Raw genomic sequence first — 24,327 nt, 5'->3', positions numbered from 1 at the left:
CCCGTCCATGGAAGTAGTCAGGAGGGAAGCTATACCCTGCAAAGCAACAGGAGTGGTGCTTCTCAAGACCATGGGAACTCACCTCTTGCATAACCTGGATGTGAGCCATGGAGTCAAAGGAGATCATTTTGGAACTTTAAGATTTGACTGCCCTGCTGGATTTTGAACTTGTGTGGGGCCTGTAGCCCCTTTTTTTGGGCCAATTTCTCCCGTTTGGAATGACTGTATTTAGCCAATGCCGGTATCCCCATTGTATCTAGGAAGTAACTAACTTGTTTTTTATTTTTCTGACTCAGGTGGAAGGGACTTGCCTTGTCTCTGAGGAAGCTTTGTTTGGACTGTGGACTTCTGAATTAATGCTTAAATGAATTCAGACTTTGGGGGACTGTTGGGAAGGCATTATTCATTTTGAAATGTGAGGACATGAGATTTGGGAGGGGCCAGGGTGGAATGACATGGTTTGGCTGTGTCCCCACCCAGATCTCACCTTGAGTTATATTTCCCATAATTCCCACTGTTGTGGGAGGGACCTGGTGGGAGATAGTTAAATCATGGTGGTGGTTTTCCCCATACTGTTCTTGTGGTAGCGAATGGGTCTCATGAGATCTGATAGTTCTACAGGGAGAAACTTCTTTTGCTTGGCTCTCACTCTGTCTTTGCCTGCCACCATCCTAGTAAGATGTGACTTGCTCCTCTTTGCCTTCTGCCATGATTGTGAGGCTTTGCCAGCCATATGGAACTGTAAGTCCATTTAAACCTCTTTCTTTGCTAAATTGCCCAGTCTTGGGTATGCCTTTATCAGCAGCATGAAAACAGAGTAATACACTGACCAATAAGTATGTTTTTTATTTTCTTTCCAGCTAAAGAATTACTGTTTCTCAATAATAACTTAGTGTCTATTAAATGTCTGTAAATGTTAAACACTATCTTATGTGATTCTATTCATTATTTATTGTAAGAACCACTTCTAAGGAGACTTACGGCTCCCATGACAGAAGTCATCTCTCCTTTTGTTGTTCCCATGATTTTTATCCTATTAACTACATTAGCAAAATTCATATTTTCTTTTTTTGTTTTCCATACAAGTAGTTATTTTTTAAAACTGCTGTTAGACTATCCATCTTCTTTTGTGTCTCCTTTCTCTCCTCTAACAAGGGACTTTGAATTAGCTATGAGGATATAACAGTTACTGGATTTACAGGATGTGTGACATACTGCTCATCATTAGCTGAAAAAGAAAGGCAAACAATACATGCTTTGCCATGAAGAATGTTTCTATCGCTTTTAGTAAGAGTTTATATTTTAACTGCCAGGACCCCGTTCAACTGGAGCCATAGAAAGGTTGGAAGAAAATAAGTTATAAATTTGCATGTTTCTCAAGGATCATGGATGAATTAAGCTATACTAAAACATAGTTTACATGTGACAGCTATATGAGAAATGATTGTGCCCCATCCATTAGCATCAACTTCTATTGCTAACATTCATTACATAAATGCATAGTAATCAAAGGCTGTAACACACAAAAAAGATGGCCAGTAAGAAATATTCCGCATACTAAGTGAATCTTTAAAAAGCAAAACCCATAGCTTATCACAAATAAATAATAAAGTAATAATTTAAGGTCAATTGTACCTTATAAAGATTTCAAAAAAATCCAGATTATCTTGAAACCTGATTAGAGATTACATTCTTGACTTTCTTCTCCCCTTTCTACCACACTAAGTCAAATCAGAGTCTAAGAAACATTTCATATGTCCACTTACTCTGCTAAAGAAATTATAATCTTGCAGTAAAGGCCTACATTGTGTAGTTTTTCAATACAAACACAGAGATTGTTACCAACATAATCATGTCATCACAACACAATAATTCCTAATATTTTGGGGTCTCGAACTCTTAAAAATCTAACAGACACAATGGGCCCTCCATTACTATACCAAGGTTAAGTACTTCTATCTGGTTTGACATTTTCAGTATTACTTTCAGGGCTTGCAAAATGGGGTTGGTGTGATTTCAGGGTTTTCTGTCTCACCTCCCTTCTTCCTTTTCTCTTCCCCTGCCTTTCCCTTTCTCTCCCTTTCCCTCTGTCTTTTTCTGTCTCCCTCTCCATCCTCTTAGACATTTGTTTGACTATTTCTTTATCAAGCAAAATAAAGTCTTTGATTGCTTATAATACGCAACTAGCTGGGAAATGGAGGTATGTAGAAGTATGAAGAGGAGGCTGCTGGGAGAATATCATATCTATGAGCAAAACATACAGAAAAAGGAAGGACAGAGCCTAGCTTTATCAGCCTTCACTATTTTGCCTAGAATTAGTTTTATTCAATTAGAAATAAGGCAAATTGAAGAGAAGCTCTGGGGTATCTGTTTGATATGAAGTTGATATGAAATTTCAAATCTAGGCTAAAATTTAGGCAAATTTTGGCCAAAACTTAGACAAGTTGAGGCATAAATTTAGGCAAACTTAGGTAAAAATGTAGGCAAAAATACTCCACCTTCCTCCCTCCTTTGCTCCCTTTTCTCCTCTCTCTCCCCCCACCCCCTTTCTTTTTCTTGCTTCCTTTTCAGAATCACTAATGCTGTAAACAGGGGATTTGCCTTTCAAAGGATTCCTATTTATTGATTAATGTTTCCACTAATGGAATCATCATGATTGTGACAACAAAATGAAAAAGACCAAGTAAATTTTGATATTTAGTTTAAAGATCCTATGTTAAATTTGAATTAATCCCCAATGTATCCTATCTTATGATGTTATTTGGATTTGAAATGAATAAGGCTGACCTACAAGAATTTATATATATCACATGTAAGGTTATGTGAGCTTGTCTGTACTACAAAAAAGTAAAAAAGAAAGTATAATGCCATTGTGTCTTTTAAATAAAGTTATATTGTAAATTTCCTTATCAGTTTTTAAAGGCAGTCTTCATAGGCAACTTGATAAAGTGGAAAGTTTAAGGCTTTCAGTACCAGGCAAAATTTGAATACCAACAACCCTAATATGAACAAAGATCATAAAAACTTTTTCTATTACTATATGACATTGTGCAATTTTTTAACTTTACTGATCCAAAATAGTTTTTTCATTGTAGTAATGAAAATACTACTATTCCACAGAACTGTTAGCATTAATTTTGAGAGTGTAGAAAGAATGCCAATCATAAAATAGGTACTCAACAAAGAATGCAGCCCCCTGCTTCTCTTCACATAAAAATTGGGGACATTAATTAAATTAGAACTTACCTAGGGTTATAGTGAAAGGCTTACATGAATTAATATTACAAATAACAACACAATGTGTAAATATTAGCCATTATCAATGTTGTTGTTGTAATTGTTATTGTTACTGTATAGATATTAAGGTTTCACTCTTGGTGAAAATGTCTTCTGAGGTACTGTGTATTCCTGTGAATTCTCTTGGTGATTTCAAAGACAATTAGGATTCTAAATTTTAAAATTTCAACAACTTGTATGGGTACAAAAGGCAGAGGCACCCAGTGAATATTTGTTGCAGTTTGTAAATCACAGCACTCTTCGAATGCAAGTCCCATGTTTAACATGAAACACAGATAATCAAGTACAACTAAACACCACTTTTTATTTCGTGTCATAAATCTCCGTCAGTGCCTGTCTATCTGAGAGTTTTGGCTACTTTTAGAGATATTTTGTTTCAGTCCCCTTTGGAACAAGGGCAAGAAGAATGCCCTTGGCATGTGATGTTTGCACCTGATGGGAACAACCCCGCAGATGGCCTAAAAGAGTCTCTGGTCCACTTCTGGGAATTTGTCACTCAGAAAACCCACAGTTCACTAGATCCACGCACAATAGTTAAGAAGAGGTGGGAACCATCTGCTGATAATTCCTGATGTGGAAAATTTCTCCAAGATTTTTGAATCTTTAAGAAAACCTCAAAACTGCAAATCTTTCCAAACCCAGAGGGATCTAAAATTTCCTTTCTGGGATTCCAAAAAGTTGTAAAACTCACAAATTCTCTGAAGTGATAGCCAAAATACTTGATAATCATCACTACTCTGAAAGCATTGTGCCATCTAGGTGGAAGGCAGTTTTCTCTCCATTAAATTCTGGCATATTCTTTAAAAGCTTTTACGAGAACACAATTCATGTAATTTAATATTTTTACCTGGTGTGGAGAAGAAAATCTCTTTTCATATGTCAGCCTACTTCCTTCCAAGGAAAAACGGAAACCTTTTCTTCTTATGCTGTCTTCGGATTCCGATTTTCGGACTCTGTCGTTTTTCTCTTCTTCTCCAGACTGTTCTTTCTGTTTCTTTTTCTTTCTTCTATTTTTCAGCTCTTTTTCACTTTTGGAGCTCAACTTAGATGCTACTGAAGAACTCTCTGAAAAAACTCCTATCCCACCAGCACCACTGAAGTCTCTTGATTCAGCAGATGCGGCCGCGGCTGCTGCCTAGAAGGGCGCAAAGTAGGTGAAAGTTGCATGTAAACTTAAAAAATAATTATCATGTTACTGCTTAATTGAGCTTCAATATCATGAAGATAATCTTGAAAATCAATTCTCCATTTCGCTCAATATTTTAGAAAACGGTACATTGTTATTAGACCAATCAAAGAATAAAATGGGCAGTCATATGGAAAATGACACATATGACTTTTATGAGAACCTTCAAGCTCTGTCCTCACACTATGATGCCGAATTATCTAATAATATGAGCAGGACACTCAAAGATCATAATAACTTTTTCTGTAATTTGAACAATATTTTAAGAAGGAAATAATTTAGGAATTAAAGGTTTCCTATTTAAACCTGGTAGACATTTGCCTTTGATTCCATTTTCACACAATAAAGAAATTGAATTATTAAATGTAATTCAATCAAGTATTTTATTTTAATTACATTTTTCTCTGTGATTTAAATTGAGTATTTCACTAAGAAATGCACAGCAAAGACATGACACGTATTGTTTATTTGAGAATCCTAGATCATGGCATCTGCATGAATTTGTAAAGCATAACTGTAGTTTTGGCAGAAAGATGGTGTTTAATATTGTTGCTATTACATCAATATACTTTGACCTTTATTACATATTTAGGAATACTCAGTGATAAAAGGGAATTGTATTCAACATACAAAAAAAGACAAAAATAGGCAATTGGATTAGTTAATGCCATTAAGTCAAGCAAATATAATTAGAGAAATTCTTGCCTTATTTTGAAGGCTCGTCAAGTTCAAATTAAAGGATTTGTAGAGTAGGAGGCAGAGAGTGCTAATGTTTTAATATGTTTACACACTAGTGATTTACCGATGTAACCCACAAACTTGCATTTATATACTTTATATAAAATAGAACAAATATTGAATAAGCCTTTGCCTTTCCAGACTCAATGAAATAATTTTCTTAGTTTGATTCTGGTTTTCTGACCCTTACCACCTCTGGTGATACTGCAATGAAGAAGCAACTGTAACTGAATTCCTCTTCCCCTAAGAAAATACTTCAACTGAGGACATGTCGGTTTATCTACTCTGCAAGTTTGAGTAAATGAGGCCTTTGTTAATAGTTAATTTCCTCAAGGAGTCACAAGAGAGAAAAAACGTCAGTAAAGCAGTTATAATTATCCGTGTTTTGGTTCCTTTACTATTGACAGAGATCGTTGCAATAAACTATTAACTTCTTAATAAACAAACAGGCTCCTAGCACTTACCAAACACATATGACATATTTCTAATGTCAACTACCTCAACATTTAGGTCAACGAATTTAGATAAAGAAAAACAAAGGACTGTATGCTTGTTCACTATACCTGAGCTTCTTCTTGTTGCTTTTTCAACTGTTCGAGCATCTGCTGAAATTCAGCTTCCTTCTGTTCAGCCTCTTCCAATGTGGCCTGATTCTGTTCCTCATAGGCCATGGCCACCACAGCCAAGATCAGATTTATTAGATAGAATGAGCCCAAGAAAATGACCAGCACAAAAAATATCATGTACGTTTTCCCAGCAGCACGTAGTGTCTGCAAAATGGAAGAGAGATTTTAATAAATTGTATACAGGATGTTACAAACTCACACTCTAAGTAATAAAGTATTGTACAGCAATTCTCTTGAGCTCAGTGTTTTAGGAATCTCAGAAAAATCATTTTATCTGTTCTCACCAGTTGATAAAGGTTTTCCCAGAAGTCTTGAGTCATGAGACGAAATAAGGACAAAAAGGCCCAACTAAAGGTATCAAAGCTCGTGTAGCCATAGTTGGGGTTTCTACCAGCCTTCACACAGATGTATCCTTCAGGACACTGGCTGTAATTAGGTTAGAGGAAAGAGAGGAAGTCAATAACTGCAAGTCTGCTAATTGGTTTTCCTATTTTAATAGATGCCAGTGTCTATTTTATACGGGCACTAGAAAAAAGCCAATTTCTCTCACCTTACCCAGTACTTAGCTCAGCACTATGTGGACTGATTTATCTAATAACAGAATCTATTAGGTTTGCTTTGTGGATTCCTCTGTGATTCATAATTGTCATTATTATATTTATCATGTCTCCATATAAAAGCAATAATTTCATGATTAGTATCTTCTGGGACTTAAGGACAGATAAAAAAATCTCTGTAAGGAAAAAGTTGATTTTCACTGAAGATGTCATGAGGCAAAAATGTGTGTAAGTGTGGGAACAGGGCAAAGAAGTGAGAAAAGGATAGGTGGGGCTCGCTGCAAGGAGTGAATGACACTGTATGGTAAAAATGTCATAGGAGGACCTTGAAGATCAAGCAGGCAGGGCTTCAGTGTCTTGCCTCACACTTCTGAGCTGAACCATCCTGGGCAAGTTACTTAATTTGCTAATCTTCAGGCACCTCGCATGTGAGAATGGGCTAATAAGAGAACCTATCTCACGAATTTGCAAACATTGAAGAAGATAGTGTATGTAAAGCATTTAGTATACTACACACAAGGAATGAAAATCAATTGATTTACTTATCATTGGAAGCTGAAGATAAAGGAAGCATAGTGCTGATCATAAAAGTCAAATGGAAAGCCTATTATCACTGGGAATTTTGCTACAGGTATTAGCTACTAATGTCCACAGTATCATCGTCCAAAGAAAGTACGTTAGACTTTTGTGTGTGACTCTAAAATCTTGCTAAATAGAGAACATTAACTGCATTTTAAAATTTTCCTAGGCTTTAGTTCCATGTTTCTTAATAGCAAACATTTAGGTGATCCCAATAATAACAATTACAAGCACTTATTGAGCGATCTAAACAGCTATACATTTATTAATCCACTTCATCATCACAAAAACCCTATTATTATCCCATTTGTCATATGAGGAAATGAAGACAAGTAGAAGTGAGATTATATGATGGAGTCAAAGTCTGAATCTATGCAGACTCTCCAGTTTATGTTTTTAACCACTTTGCTAACATATGCTAAATACTCCCCATATCTCAGATATTAACATTATCTTCAGAGATCTTACATTTTAAGCCATGGAGAACACATTAGTATATATAAAATATCACACTTATAAAAAGTATGTGCTTAAAAATTCTATTGAGCTTCAGATGCATATTATACTGTTTTATTCTCTATTTTACATTGAATTAATTTGGAAGATTAGATGTGACCTAGCATAGAAAAATAATTGCAGCAAATGACTGTGTGAAGGAGGTGAGAATCTACACTTATCCTGGCTATTCTGAGAGTCACCGTGAAGTAGAATTTATGGAGGGTTTCGAGTGAGGAGTGAGTGGGACTGGATGAGTGGGAGGTGGCAGGTTGTTGACACTGATGGAGTAGTGTGGACTGAAACTCAGTAGGAAGCATCACTTACCCTGCATCTGAGCTGTTGCCACAAAGCAGAGCATCATTTTGCCCTTCTAAAAAATAAAAGTGACCTATTTGAAGAGAAAGGAATAGAAAGAATCATTAAAAGCCTGTAAAACACTTCAGTCACCCCATTTAGGTGGCAAAGCTCACAAATGTTTTCAAACATAATGAGATGGATAAACTAATAAATACATATGGCTAAAGAGATTTTTCAAAATGTTGAACAAATAATATATAACATTTTTGATTATACAAATGGTTAGCAAATCTATGTTAAAAATGTTCAGAACGAATTACTATGATAACATTCTTACATCAGCATTCATTGCAAATATAAGCTCAAATTGCGTGGGATACATCAAGAAAGAGCTGCCAGTCTATTGCTGGGTACAAAAAGTAAGAAAGAAGAAAGCCTTGTTGTGTCTAGGTGTTTTCATGCAAATAAAATTTTACTTTACATATACTTTTTTTCCCTGGGCTCCAAATAGATTCAGACATTTTTTTCCTGCCAATTTTAACTTCATTTCCTGTGAGAAGTGGGCTTAGGTATTTATTCCCTCTTATGATGCTGTAAATAAGTGTTTTGCTTGAAATTTTGCTTGATTTCTGCCTTTCAAATGAAGAAAATAAACTTGTTTCTTTGGAGAGATATGTTGTCTGTTTATCTAGCTTTTATTTTTAAGCTATGGAGAACTATTTAGTTTTTATTTTTAAGGTATTGCATATAACTTCAGTAAGTTGCAAAGATGATCTCAGAAAACATGCACACACATGCAAACATATGTATTTTTGTATTAACATACAAACATGCACACACATAAGAAAAATGACAGGGGCTAGGCTCAATGTTAAGAAATCATGCTGAGAATATGACATGAGATTATTCTGATGTTCATACCTTAAATATAATCAAACTAAACTGGTAACTACAATACAACGATGACACTAAAGGTACTAATTAGAGTATGAATAAGTGAATGGCTAAATCAGGATTACTTAACCTTTTGAGGAGCGCACAAATTATTATTTCATCTTGGTAAGTGGTTTCTCTATTTTCAGATACAGCATGTGTGCTCAATATATATGTTGCATCAACCAAATAGGGCCAAATTATTTCCCTTCAGTCTTCTTAACACATTTCAGTGGAATACGCTGAATAGTTCAAACTACTGATTTATTTATTAAAATGACTGAAAATGCCTGATTAATGCCTACCAAATAAACATTTTTTAATATGGCATAATACAAAATTACTTTCAACATGAGTATAAGACAATACATTTTCAAATGAGAATTTTTACTATATCAATGGACAGATAAGAAAAAAAGGAATAAGGTATCATTTGATATCTCTATTATATGTATTAAATCATCTTAAATTAGTCTAAGTCACTTGGTTCACATCTAAATTGAGATAATTTCTATGATATATAATATTCAATATTTAGAGAACTAAACAACTTAATGGTTTATAGAGTATATCTTACTTTTATCCTCAATATATTCATCCCAGTTAAACATGCTCACTGTCCTGTTGAAAGTGGTACCATTCCCATCCAATGAGTTGTTAAAGAAGGAAGTAATATTTATTTCAAAGGAAGAGTTATCTGGAGGCCATTGCAAACATTTATTTCGTAGGTTGCCCATGAACAACTGTAATCCTATTAGCGCAAACACGCTTAGACAGAACACAGTCAAGATCATGACATCAGAAAGCTTCTTCACTGACTGGATCAGGGCCCCCACAATGGTCTTCAGGCCTACAAATAAAATCAGAAGGAGGAATTTAAATATACTACTCAACAGCTATTTTACTGGCAAAAATATCATGAGCTTGTCCTGGAAAATAAAAGTGTCATGCAGAACGCCAACAATATTAGTTCAATGTTTGTGATTGAATAACATTTTCATGAAAAGCCTGCTAGCTGGTGAAAATGAATGAAAGCAGAACTTGTACGTTCATTAGAAAACTGTGAATGGAAATGAACCAAATGTGTATTTCCAAACACTCCTTAGAGCAAAAGAATGATTTTGTTATTCATGCTTAAACATCAACCTTGTGTAAATATTTTGCTTTTATTTGCAGATGTCTTACTTCCTAACCCCTTACTGGTTTTAGAAAAGTCTATATGAATAGAGTAGTAAGAAATCTTGAAGTCGATGAATTATGAGGTTATATATTTGTGAATTCGGCAAGCTTGAGTATGGGTTAAAAAAAGGAAGACATCTGAAGTCTGAGCCCCATGCAGCACTCATGCTATCCCTTGCTCTTTCATTTATCTGCAGCTTAAAAGATTGCCAGTTTTAGGCCTAAATTGTCAAATTTGCATCAATCTGAATGTCTCATAGTTTAGCTTCTATGCGGAAAGCTTGATGTTATAGGATGCAAACCATGTAGCCTGTTACTGCAAATGCCTCATGCAACACTTGTTAAACTCAAAGGCTGATTTAGAATAGTTTTAAAGAAAGCAATGAGTAAAAAGCAAAGAATCAAATCCATCCAAAAAATGATGTACCAATTCTTGCTTTTTTAACATATTTATTTGCAATATGCAACTAGCAACAAGGCTTCTGCACAAAAGCTGTGATTGTAGCACCACTGTAGCTAAAGTCAGCCTCGGTGTTTAACCTAGCTCTCACCTGGAATGACTGAAATTGTTTTCAATGCTCGGAGAACTCTGAATGTTCTCAACGCTGAGACATTGCCCAGGTCCACAAACTCTGTCACATATCTGTAATAGGGGGTTCACACACAAACACAATGACAGAACACAAGAAACAGTTGGAGATATAAGGGGCCTACCACCTTATACCATTTTCTTCTTACCTGGAATTACAGAAATAGTTTTCAAAGCTCTCAAGACTCTGAAAGTTCGAAGAGCTGAAACATTGCCTAGGTTTACAAATTCTGTTACATACCTGTAGAATTAAATCAGAGTTATTCAGAATTTAGGGAAATCTACGTCTGCCTTGGTCTTTCATCAAGACCTTTTAATTTCATGAGTGTTGCCATCAGATTTCCCAATTAAGAGGAAAATGGCATTGTCATCAATCATAATCTCTGTTATTTGGGAAACTTTATTACTTTACAGTGCTAACTGAAACCAAAGCCATGTAATTTACTATGATAGTTCCTAATTTCTCCAAACTGAATAATTTGATTGGAAGAAAAATATGATTACTAAGAAAAATGCTTGGTCTGTCAAGGCAAGCCACCAAGGAAAATATAGTATAGGCTCCCACCAGTGATTTACTCTTCCAGGATAGAAAATGTATTAAGATACTTACGCAAAAGTAATGACTGTGAAATCCAACCAATTCCATGGATCCCGTAAAAATGTGAAATCTTCTAAACAAAAGCCCCTTGCAAGTATTTTAATAAGTGATTCAAAAGTATAAATTCCTGTAAAGGTATACCTGAGAGAAAATAGCCAAGTTCACATTAAAAATCTAGTGGTTAATTTACATGTACATATCTTAAAGATGACATAAACAGCAAACAAAAATTAGACACTTCCATGTTGGTCTCCCTATGATATAGAGTTTAGGTGGAGCTTAAGTCAAAAAAGAAACATTAAATTCCAAAAGACATTCTCATTGACTAAATAAATAAATATTGCGTTTTCCACATTAATTAATTTAAAGGATCCAAATAATGTGGCTCTATGTGAAGACATAATCTGAAATACACTGCCCTTCAGTCTGATTGGAGCAAATAGGTATTAATCCAAAAATGAGTGAAGCATTTGTATTTTATAAAATGTGCACCATTAAAAGTCATCAAACATATCCTAGTAACACGTAGAACTGTGATAGTCATTTAAAAAGGAACATAAAAACTATGTATACTTTTTATCCATAGATTTTAGTAAATCACTGGTGATCTTCAAAAGAGCATTAAGACTCACAAAGAAGATAAAGGGCTGCAGATAACGGCAGTCAAACTAGTGCAGTAATTTGCGCAACTGAGTGAGCCCACTACAAGCTTTGTCCTAGAAGGCATTTCATGATACACATGAACTTGAATCGGGGTCTGGTAAACAGTAGCTAGCATGATTTGTTAAAGAAATTGAGGAGGTCTCAAGGTGTTAAAAGCACATTACAAAACATAAAGGGAGGTCAATATTGAAAAATATTTATACTTACTCCACATTCTTTGTCCAGTCTGGAGGGTTACTCATGGTCATAAATACACAGTTGGTAAGAATAGTGCACATAATGAGCATATTGAATAAAGTAGAAGAATATCGTCAAGGAAGACAAAGTTCAATGGAAAAATCTTACTTTCATGCACTACCATGCCTTCACCACCATGAAGTTTAAAACTTTAGTGCTTATTATTATTTTGTTGTTTATTATTCTATCATTGACCTTTTTTTTTTGCCATTTCTGTAACTCAACAACCTCATATTTACATTTGTCTTCAGGCCAAGCCATCAACTATTTTGAGGCTATTTAGGTACCTTTAGTAATTAAAAAGATTAAATGCAAAGAAATTAGTTCATCGGTGAATAATTTATCAATTTAAATTTTATTAATGACAGACTCAACTGAACAATAAAACTGCAAGTTCATCATGTATGTAAACCCTGGCAAAAATTCAACAAGAGAATTCAAGTAATTAATTAAGTGTATTATAACATCATTCTAAAAGTCACCCTGGTGGAATATCTTATAAGGTCCTTTCTAAACAGAGTGTATGATATACTACAACTGCTCATAAAATTCTGAACTATGAGAGAAGATGGCAGGTATTAGCACTGTCATTTCTGGGGTTTGTAACTAAGGCAAAATTACTTATTAAGTTCCCCAAATCTCAATTGACTTGGTTATAAAAGTAAGAAAAAGTAATCATTTAACAGGATTGCTATGAAGATCAAATTTGTTAAAATATGTAAGTCTCCTGCAACTTAATGGCCATAGTGCATAATAGATGTTCAATAAATTGCTTCCTGAATCATAGAGAATACAGTTTATTATAAATATTGGGTTGGTTTCACCCTATCCCACTTTGTCTTTGCAGGTATAGTCAATGCCCTTCCCTTTCCTTGACATTAAAAAACAGGAAAAGACAAAAACTAAAACAACTATTTAAGAAAATATTCAGTACTCAGATAACAGTAATGACTTTCATATTTAATAAAAAGCACAATAAAGATTTAGTTGCAATTATGTAAAGCGGCACTCTTTATCAGTGTGAATCTGGACACAATTATAAAAATCCCAGAGAGGAAATACATGCTCTTCATATCTTTTCTCACTCCTAATGTTTTTACTATAAATCATACATTACTTATACATAACAAAATATCAACACTATTATAACTGGACAATGTTGTGTTGATCTAGAAAGGAAGTTCATTTACACCGAGTACTGGTTTTGGTCAAAACAATAATAGTAGTTATTATTTTTTAATTTTAGTAGCTGTGCTGGAAGGCCCATGCTTAATTCTCAGTTTTTCCATCCATATGAAAACACTCATAAGTAAATGATCTGCATCAGCCACGTGAGGGCACTATAATCTAGAGAAAACACACACACACACACACACACACACACACACACACACACACACACACACACAATACCATTTCAAAGAAGAAACACTTAATTTTTCTTTATTGCTAAAACAAACAAAAAACTAAATTAAATAAAGAATGACTTGCTATTGGTATATAAAACTAGACGGTTCCCTGTGCCTGTTGGTCTGCTGAGCCTTGTTGGGAAAATAACACCCCGTGGCAGATTGGCACCATTCTAAATTAAGGATCACAAACCTCAGTGGTCCTCAACACAGTCCTGTATTTTCCCACTTGGCTCCATCTCCTACTCTCTGCAAAGAAAATTTCAAATATTCTGCACTTTCCTTCAACTTCCAACCTTCATCTTTATTTCCACTCCATTTCAAGCTGAAAACTTATTTTCTACTTTACAGAGAACAGACAGTATCATAATGCCCCTCCTCCACTTCCCACCCCCAAATCAACAAACTTCTCCACATTGAGACCAATCCTTTCCTCCTTCCTGTTATAGTGGGGAAGTTTCCAATCCCTCCACCTGTATTCTGGACACCTTCCCCCTTCCAGAAGACTTGAGCAATCTCTTATCTCTCTCTTTTCTTATCCTTAATGGCCCCCACCTTACTGGCTTTTTCCTATCAACACAAACTTGCTTATGTCTCCCTTGTCCTGGCATGGGGGAATGGATATTTCTCTCCTATGACTCCCAACCCTCCATAACTATTTACAGCCCTATCTCCCTTTTCCATATCATGGCCAAACTTTTGAAAGAGCTCCTTATCTTTCCTTTTCTTATATATCTATCACATATTCAGCCTACCAGCTTTTCTTTCTAAAGATGACAACATCTTCACGTTTTGTCACTAAAAAAAAAAGGATAATTTGAGTTTATATTTGATGTGCTTTCTGAACAGCATTCAACAAGAATGGTTCCTCCCCTTTGCAGTAAGTTATCTTGCCTCTGCTTTCAGGAGGTTCCAATTCCCTGGCTTCTTCATGCCTCAGAGCACCAGTTTCTCTGTATTCTTTGAAATGTGGCATTTTTCTTTTTGAAAAGAAAGACGTAAGGTATGTAAGCCATCTACCTCTCTTCTACTCTCCTCATCGTAGTGTAGCCCATAGACAAACTTTGCTCAACAAGCATAACCATTATGTACCCACCAGTCTCAGGTACTTCTCTCCAAGCGAAACTTCTCTTCTGAATTCCACATACTTGATTGTCCATATGGCATCTGTACTTACATATCTTATCAACACTTCAAATTTTGAATTCTAAAACTGAACTTTTGAAAAGTATCTTTTCATCTACCCCTCCGCTCCTGCTAATTGCTTACTCCTTTGACACCTCTGTCTTACAAAGTGTGCATAGTATGCCCAGAGACCTATGAGAAATCTTAGATTGCTGTCTCTCCTTAAACGTTCACATCTAATTAACTATCAAATATTGTCAATTCTGCCTGCTATCTCTGGATTCAGTTACTCTTTTCCATGCCCATATCACTGCATGGTCCAAGTGTCTGTCAAGACTAGCATCAAGTCTAATAGTCCATCTAGATTATTGCAGTCTCCTCTAAACTGATCTTTCCAAATTCATGTTAGTCTCCATTTAATCCATTCTGCATACTGTGCTAAAATGACAATTGTAAATGTAATATGAATCATTTTGGTAGCTTTCTATTACTCTTAAGAAGACGATCAAATGTCTTAACATAGAGTCAAGACACTAGGAGGTCTGATCCCTGTCTACTTCTCCAGTTTCATTTTCTTTTCTGTTCATTGAATTATCCCCATTTGGATAATACTGTAATTATTTTAGGTTGTCAAATGTTATGAATGTTTTATATGCTGTTTCTGACATTAGGGTCTTGGAAATGTCACCTCTCTTTTTCTTCAGTACTCAGATTGGCCTACTACCAGTTATATACCCCTGCAGCACTTATATTATTCCTGTAATGACAAGTTTTAATGATGATCTTCTCAACTACTCTCTGAGCTTCATGAGGACAGGAATCATGTCTATATTACTCACCATTATAGCCTTGCTATTTCATATAGTGTCAGTTGACTATTGAATGAAATTAATTTTGCAATTCATTTGTTATTAAATGGAGTTTTAAAAAATAATTTTCGATAAGTTATTAAAAAATACAACTTAAAGTTTGTCTTCAAGTATATTATTGGCCAGGTGCCATGGCTTGAGCCTATAATCTCAGCATTTCAGGAGACCAAGGTGGGCAGATCATTTGAGGTCAGGAGTTTTGAGACCAGCCTGAGTAAAATGGTGAAACTCCATCTCTACTAAAAATACAAAAATTAGCCAGGCATGGTAACTCATGCCTGTAGTCCCAGCTAATCAGGAGGCTGAGGCAGGGGAATCACTTGAACCCAGGAGGCAGAGGTAGCAGTGAGCCGAGATCATGCCATTGCACTCCAGCCTGGGTGACAGAGTGAGACTCTGTCTAAAATATATAGACATATTGTTTACACAAGTTTCTACATTTTTTGAGGGTAAAATATAGGATAAATATAAGGTGGAAATTAACAGCCTAATGCGATTATGCTGCATAATGGACTTGGCAATGGTTTTATGACACTTAAAAACTTACTCTTTATAGTGGTAAAACTTAGTTATATATAATAAGGTAAAATATATATTTCAATATTAATTAACTAGAGAAATAATTATTTTCTAATTAGTTACTGATAATAAGTCAAAAACAGGCATTTTCCTTATTTCATGGCTATCTTTTCTTTTTTTTTTTTGAGACGGAGTCTCGCTCTGTCGCCCAGGTTGGAGCGCAGTGGCGTCATCTCGGCTCAATGCAAGCTCTGCCTCCTGGGCCCACGTCATGGCTATCATTTTAATAAAAGTATACACTTAAGTTAAAAATTCTGACACACAAAAAGAACAATTTTGCTTTTAGTAGAAAAAAGTAAATAACTAGGGTCAAGTTTTTATGCTTGCAGTTTGATAGGTATCTCTAAATAGAAAGGTTTAAAATTCATTAAGTTTCTAAATTATTGTCAATTTACTTCATCAGTCACGTAGTTTACAAATTCCTGGATTCTGGTGAGTGACTGAACTAGTTTCAGATGATCTTAAAAATACTCAAATACAAAAGTATTTAATGTAGGTATGAATTTTGCATTGGTGATGCCATACATCAAAAAAGCATAGAAACTCCACATCAAGGCAGATTTTAAAAGGCTCAAACAAGTAGCAAAATGCATACATCCTATATTATTTTTTAAATATATAATCCAAGTCATAAAGTAGAGTACATTTTTCAAAAGAACACTGTATCCTGGAACAATGTTGCTTTAAGAACTTTGCAATGTGAAATAAAATAGAGACAGATAAACCTTATATAATATCAGGGGACAAAGATATTTTTTAATCTATTAATTCCTTTATGCCAGGTATAAATAAAAGTGAGTAAACCTAATGATTGATATTAACCTGAGAGTTGGCAAATGTAAAATATTTCCTATGTGTATATGATGAAGAAACACTTCTTCAAGTTTTTACTGAAAATTGTTTAAGTAGCCCTTGATACGGAGCCCTGGATCATCACAACACTGGCACGCCCACCCCGTCTCCATAGAGGGAGGATGAAGCACCGTGAGATTTAGAGCAATGAACCATGGATCAGATACATCCCTTACCAGCTGTGTGGGCTTCAGTGACTTGTTTAATTCTTTGAGGCTCAGTTTGCTTATATAAATGTGGACAATACTTTTCTTACAGTATACAGTCATTATCCACTAAGATAATAATTATTAGTTTATTACCATTAATAATTCATTTATTGAGTATAAAATTACAGGGCATTTCTTTGTTATTCTATAGGAAGGAAAAGACATTATGCTCTGTTCAGAGACTTTGTAATAATGTATAATATCCAGAGACGTTGCAGAGGAGTTTTTAACCTATATATAAACTACAAGTAGAAGATAGCCTGATGTTAGAGATTTTCTAATGTAAAAATGTATAATTTGAAGTAGAATAGAATAGGTCTCTTTCTACATACCATTGCATATTTCTGAGCCAGCAGAAAAATTAAGTAAACGTAACATATAGTGTTAAATATTGGATTGTTTAATTTTAATATGAACAAAGTCCTATTTGCCAGTAGATAACTAAATGATAACATATGAGCACTGAAAACAAAAGAAAGAGAAACTGTTGTGTCATCTGCTTTCATATAAACCTGTATATTTCTTTTCATGGAAAACCATGATATTTTATGTCTCGGTATGGACACCATGTAAAGAATTAGTAAGTTGGAGCATCTAAGGAGCACCTTTGAAATTCATAAAACAAGAACACTGGCAATGTCCCAAATATATTAAATCCGAGAGTTTAAAAATCATTTTTTTTCTGTTGGATGCAAAATGCTAAGAGCCGAGAATCAAAAAGCCCGGTCTGAAGTTTTAGCTCTGCCACTGACAGAAAATGTAGCCTTAGAAAAAACTAAATAGCTCTGGGTTTCAGTGAACTCATCTACAAAATGAGACAGGACTGACCACATTGTTTGGGTCACTTGCAGGTCCAAACTCTGGTGCTATATAAAGATTTTGTTTGCAAACTCAGAGTAGTGATTTGTATAAAGTTCTTTGTGCAATTCCTTATGCAATACGAGAGTTTCCTTTTTGCTAATCTTACAGCAGTTGCTGCTAGAATTTTAGCTATTAGTGTCATAGATACCCTGTATTGAGTACCTACTAAGCACTAGGATGGGATCTGGTGCTAGATACTTGTCACAGATTTTATCATTATTAATGTCTAAACTGTGATTATAATTTTACAGATAGAGAAGCTGAGATTAGAAAGAATTGGAGTAACTTGGACCAAGGTCATATAGCTGAAAAGTAAATTTTAGAGATAGGGTTTGAATCTACGTTTTCTGATACCGAATCTTTGTTTTCCATTTTCCTACCATTTTCAAATGATAGGTAGGTCAGCATTACTAGTGTGATCTGGAGTGAGGGTCTCAGCTCTTTGGCAGCCTAGTCCCATGTCATGACTTTAAATACCAGCCATACACTGAGAGCTCCCAAAGTTGAACACCTCCAGCTCAACGCTTTTCTGAACTCCAGATTTGCATAGCCACCTAACTCCTCCGCTCCTCCAATGATGTCTAACAGGTGTCTCAAACATCACATGTTCAAAACCAAGCTCTTGATCCTACCCACCAAACTGGTTCACTCAAGTTGCCCCAAGCTCAGTCATTACAACTCCATTTTTCTTTCTTGAACAGACTAAATGCTTGGAATCATCCTTAGTCCCTCCCTTCCCCCTAGACCCCACAACCAATTGCTCAGAAAATCCTGTCAGCTCTCCTGTAAAATACCTCAAAATTTGATGACATTTTACCACCGTCATTGTTTCCACCATAGTCCAAGCCACCATGCTCTCTTGCCTTCATAATGACAGTCGGTCCCAGTCTCCTTGCTTCACTCTTTCCCCTTATGCAGTCTATTCTCCATGAAGCAGCCAGAGGATCTTTTAAATATGTGAGTCAGGTCATGATACCCTGCTACTGAAAACTCTCCTGGAGTCTCATTCAGAGTAAATGTGGTGTCTTCACAACGACCCACTGCATCTCACCTACAACTTTAGCCCCTGACCTTCACTCCCACTGATGTCATCTCCTCGCTTCCTGCCTTTCCCACTCTGCTCCAGCCACTCAGGTCTGCTTGCTGATTCTTAAACATACTAGTTGCACCCCCGCCTTCAGACTTTACCTTCATATTTGCTGGTCTCCTTGAACTGACTTTAACCCTAGATTCCCATGTCTCACTCTCCTTTGCTTCCTTCGGATCTCTGCTCAACTGGTACCTTTTCAGAAAGGATTTTGCTGGCCATACAATCCAAAACTACACTTGTCACTCCTCCCTTTTACACTCATTTATTTTTCTTAGTAACACTTATCACTAGCTTCCATTTGATGTATTTGTTTATTGTCTTTTTCCAAACACGCACACACACTCACATAAGAGTAGGAACTTCATTTCGTTCAGTGTTGCATCCCAATGCTTACAAGAATATCTACCACATGGTAGATACTCAGTAAGTACTTGCAAATGAACAAATGAGTAACAAATGCAAGATAAATTAGAGGAGTGTGCATATATTAACTTAAAATAATAAAAGCTGACAGGAAACACATTTAAAACCTTGGCAGGGAACTTTAGGAGCATAGATCATTTTTAACTTGTTTGTTATCTAGAAAATAAATCATGTTTTATTTAAATATCAAATAAGACACTAGGCACATGAGAAGAATTTTCAGTTTTCAAAATGCACCCTTGTTAAAATATCATAAGCATAATTTCTGATTCAGCCAAAATAAATTTTTCACAAAGCTAATTTGATACACAATAGCTCCTAATAGATAACAGTTATTTGAGAAACAAGTCAAGCTTTTTGTTGCAAATGGAGGTATTAGTCCAAGTTTAAAAACAAACTTCTTTAACATGAATGACTTTTTGTCGGTTTATAAACTAGTGGTAATAAATACACAATGACCTCACAACTGTGGCCAAACCACCATGACCATCTCTCCAAGCATTTTTAACTTACAGTAAAGGACACTGTACTTGAAGTCAGAAAATCAGGATTTGAGTCTAGGGTTTGCAACATGAGGAATAAAGGACAAAATTATTGTGAAAATGAGTTACTAACTACAGCATCTATATACCTCTAAGTTTACTAGGCTATTTGATCAATTGCATCACCAAAACATGGAAGGATTCATGTATCTTAGACTATCAGCCTCATTGCCTTTTGTTATATCTCTGCTCCAAGGTGAGACATCGAAATATAACGCTTTAAGTCAGGAAATTAGAGACTTTTTAAAATCCAATTTTCTACACTGGAAGAAATTTGTGACTCTAAGCCATCTGTAAACTTCTCAGAGTCAACAGCTCAGCTTGGCATACCTTAATAGATTTGCCTGGCTGGCTTCACATTTCAACCTGCATCACCTCACGCCTCCCAGTGACTTCAGCCTTTGGAGGGTGAGTTCCTGGGAAGCAAATACAAGCCCACAGATTCAAGTTGTATCTGGATATCTAGAGAGGTCCTGGCGAAAACTGTGTCCCTAGTACTCAGATTCTCTGATCGGAATTTCTTAAACTGCCCTTACCCTCTACCACTAGGAGTTTCTTTTCCAGGAGGTTTTAACGGGGATTCATAATCTCCTAGGATTTTTTTTTCAAGTGGGGACAATAGTTTTCATGAGATTTTCCATGGTCTATTACAAAAGTTTTAAGACAAAAATCTGCTTTTGTAAAAAGCAAATATATTGGGTTTTCTTAATTCCATCTCATCATTCAGATGCATGACAAGAAAGATTTTTTCTGATCCATTTAAACTTATTTTTTCACTTGTTTTGTATCTGATTCCCTAATCTCTGACTTTCTAGTCACTTATTTATTTAATGCATATTTTCCCAATATCTACTAGGAACAGAAGCCTGAATTTTTCACGTAATTTAAATATAAATTACTTTTGAATAAGGAACATACAATTATTTTAAAATATAATGAATAGTTTATGCAGAGATTTATTCACTGTACAGATTATAAATGCTTGAAACATAATAATAGATCATAATTTATAATCATGAGACCCAAATATAAATACCAACTTTATTATTCATTTCTAATGCTAACTCAAAGACATCTTTTTATCCACATCCAACTGGGTTTTTTAATTTGGAAAACAGAGAGAGGTAAGAAAACATTATTGCTTAAGGTAATGCCAAGAAACCATGAAATCTTAAAATATGAAACATAAACATCAAATAAAAGATGTTGCTATCCATCTAAACTTGGAAAGAGGAACAACCTAGAGGCTAAAAGGAGACTTTACAGAATGTTATGCTTCTAAAGACAGCATTTGCCATACTGGTAGGCAAGTCTAGGGACATGCTTTACATCCCCTCCACCCAGAAATGACATAAGTACCCTGTACCAGACTTATCCCATTTCCTGAATTCCTTACTTAATTTAATTCCATACCTTATCTAATTCAAATATTTTCTAGGCATCATAAAGGTGGAGCGTGTTTATACTGAAAGCCTTAATACCAGGCCCTGGGCTAACCACATCATGGAATTCCAAGCAACAATTCTTTCTAAAGAAGAAATAACATGCTGTCCTAATCTGAGGCTTTGCTTTATTTCAGTTCCCCTGCCTTACCTCTGGTTCCTGAAGCATATCACTCCCCGTCCCATGACTTCTGTGTTCTTCCTGTAAATGCCCCTGCCCAACACAGCTTCAGTCTTCCAAGCCTTTGCTTCACTGGTATTCCCAAGCCTGGCTGTCAGCAAGACAACTGTTTCTGGCCTAGAATAAAACCTCTCATTTCCAACTACTCTATTTAATTTCAAGGAATCAATCAAATTGCCATCTACCACCAAGCTGTCATCAATCTCATTTTTGGAAAGCAGGTGCATCAATAAGGAGTATAAAAAATAAAATGGGAATGTATATGGATAGATAGATATTAATCCTTTGGAGAGGGATAATTGTAGCAAGACGTGTGACTTGAATAAAACATAGAAACAGGTGATGAAAAGAAAAAGGAAGGAAAATAATAGAAAGTAGAAGATCAATAGGAAGGCTGTTGGGAAACAAATTTGGAAAAATATTTGAAAAGGTGTTATACCTATAGACACAATTATAAACACTTACTAACTCAAAGCTTTTAAATGCTAAAATAGAAGAAAGTCATAAAATTCAGACCAAAAACATATAAAATTGTATTCAGATTATGCATATTTATTTTCCAAATGTAAAGGCAGTAAAGAAAATTAGCTTATGGAGTTTACTCCCTTACCTAACATTGTAAATTGAAGACTTACAGGAGGAGAGCCTGGTAATATGGTCAAAATTAATGAGAAAGGATTGGATATGGCAAGCAATTCATAAGGGAGAAGAAAAAAGAAGAAAGAAGTAATAGTGAGTTGGGTAGAGAAGAAACACTTAGAAGATGGGGAAAAGTAATTCACTTACCTGTGATCTCATTTTGCAACATGCTAACTGTTGAGTAAAAGGAAAGAAAAAGAAATAACACATAACATTGCCAACCACAGATATTTTGGAAAACGTGTAGCTCAATAACTTGGTCAAAGAAGAAAATCATATTCAGTGACGATTTGAAAAAGGATATGAATGTACCAAAATCTTAATAGCTAATTTTCTAATAGGGTTGAAGGGAGTTAAAATGTAAAGGGCGGGGGTGGCACTGAATCGAGAGATTGCTTTCCCTTTATTCAATACTATAAACGTCTGAAAAAGAAAACACAACACATAAAACAAAATTTAGAATATATATGAAGAATATTTTAAGAGAAAAGTAAAACCATTATTTATAAATATTGCCCTGTAAAATAGTGTATAACATAATAATTACCAGCATATGATATGAAGATAGATGCTTTCTTTTTCTGAGCACTATAAACTTTCCTAAATTTGATAAATGACATGAGGTTTACAAAGAAAATCTGTGGTCAATGCCATAGGAATTCTTAGCATCTTTATCAAGTTTTAACGTTAGTATTTTAAAACCGCATTTATAATTCACCTAAAGCACAAAACTGAGGCTTTGATTACTTTTTTGGTTAGATAATTTTCTCATGAGAACTTCAAGGTTTTCCAGGTGTGTTCTTTGCTCACAATCTTATTTGGCACCTACAAGTCACCTGCTATTATTTCTTCTTCTGTGGAGAGCAATAGAAAGGAGAAAGTATGGTATAAAGGAATAATTAAACCCACTGAAGATCAAAGTGACGTATGGAGAGCTAGAGACTGTAAAGAGGAATTTAGATACTACTCCTGCAAATATAAAAAATAAAATTTAAATATACTTCTAGTTTACAGTTTTTGCTTCTCAACATTATTAGGGAATCAGGGTCAATTTACACTTGGTTTAAGAATATAATTTGTATTCAAGAAGGTGAATAGGCTTTTGTCCTTCCTTAATTCCCGCGCTGGAGGATACCTCACCAGTTCTCTGCCTGTCTCACAAATGCAGGTTCAAATGAGTGCTTCCAAAAGACTTCTAGGATCATTGGTCCATTACACGGTCAGGCCCATCCAGCATCTTAGTGATACTTTAGACAGGGGGAAGGAGGCAAGCCTTCTTCACCATCATCCCTGGGACTAGCCCAGAACCAATTAGCAAATAGGCAGTGAAGGCAACTTGACTAAGAACTCACTTTCTTATTGATATAGTAGGGGTCCAGATCCTCCAGGGGCACTGACACCATCTCTGGAGGAATGTCTCCATAAATAAATGGAAGAGATTTTCCTGCTTCCAAGTCACTGTTTGGCTTTGGGCCATTTTCATCATCCTCATCCTTGCGTTCCTGTTTGGGTCTCTTAGCTTTCTCTTCTGCAATGCGTTGTTCAATAGCAGCAAGGGATTCCCTGGTAAAGAAGCGGAAGCTGTCAGGTCCTGGCGGTACCAGCACTGACTGTGCCATCTTTTCATCCTGCTCCTTTAATCACTGTTTAGCTCCTTGCATAAGAAAGTGCTACAGAAACAGGGAGGGAAAAAAAGCAACGGCTATTAGAATAAAAGGTGATTGTGTCAGTTACATGACACTGAGCACTGAGATACAGCATAGAAACCCAGATAGCTATAATATTTTTAAAGAAAGTTGTATTTGATATTCAGGGAATCTCATATATGCATCCATTTGCTCGCATGGAGATCTATCTTTCACATTCAGTAGGTGTCTATGAGGTAATCTAATCTCCCACTCCCAAAATGTTTTAAGTGATTGTGCTACTTGTGGGAAAATATGCAATTCAGAGCTCAGAAATGGAGGATACTGGTTTGTGCCTGCTGTTTCACTTGTGTGAATATTTTGGCAGCCATCTTTTTCAGCATTCTTTCTGAAAAAATAGCAGAGATTCAAAACAAGAGATGAAACATCACACTAAATTGTAGAACCTGAGCTGAGGATCTTGCACGTATCTCTCCATGTCTT

The 24,327-nt window shown here is 35.4% G+C and overlaps 1 protein-coding gene across 1 annotated transcript in view; it reads right to left on the bottom strand.

Annotated features, from left to right (window-relative positions):
- SCN2A (sodium voltage-gated channel alpha subunit 2) overlaps positions 1–24,327 on the bottom strand; it is a 164,072-nt gene that overhangs the window by 82,288 nt on the left and 57,457 nt on the right. Inside the window, exons 2-11 of the mRNA XM_001100368.5 lie at positions 23,551–23,868; positions 22,503–22,621; positions 11,948–12,037; positions 11,090–11,218; positions 10,442–10,533; positions 9,289–9,561; positions 7,806–7,869; positions 6,132–6,273; positions 5,785–5,991; positions 4,145–4,432 (exon numbers count right to left, since the gene is read on the bottom strand). Coding sequence (XP_001100368.1) covers positions 4,145–4,432; positions 5,785–5,991; positions 6,132–6,273; positions 7,806–7,869; positions 9,289–9,561; positions 10,442–10,533; positions 11,090–11,218; positions 11,948–12,037; positions 22,503–22,621; positions 23,551–23,817 — 1,671 coding nt within the window. The 5' untranslated portion in view covers positions 23,818–23,868. The remainder of the gene's footprint in view (positions 1–4,144; positions 4,433–5,784; positions 5,992–6,131; positions 6,274–7,805; positions 7,870–9,288; positions 9,562–10,441; positions 10,534–11,089; positions 11,219–11,947; positions 12,038–22,502; positions 22,622–23,550; positions 23,869–24,327) is intronic.

The sequence above is a fragment of the Macaca mulatta genome, chromosome 12 (genome assembly GCF_049350105.2).
Source record: "Macaca mulatta isolate MMU2019108-1 chromosome 12, T2T-MMU8v2.0, whole genome shotgun sequence".
Classification (NCBI taxonomy): domain Eukaryota; kingdom Metazoa; phylum Chordata; class Mammalia; order Primates; family Cercopithecidae; genus Macaca; species Macaca mulatta.
Note: the sequence above shows the minus strand (reverse complement) of the source record. Positions and strands in the feature narration are given on the sequence as shown.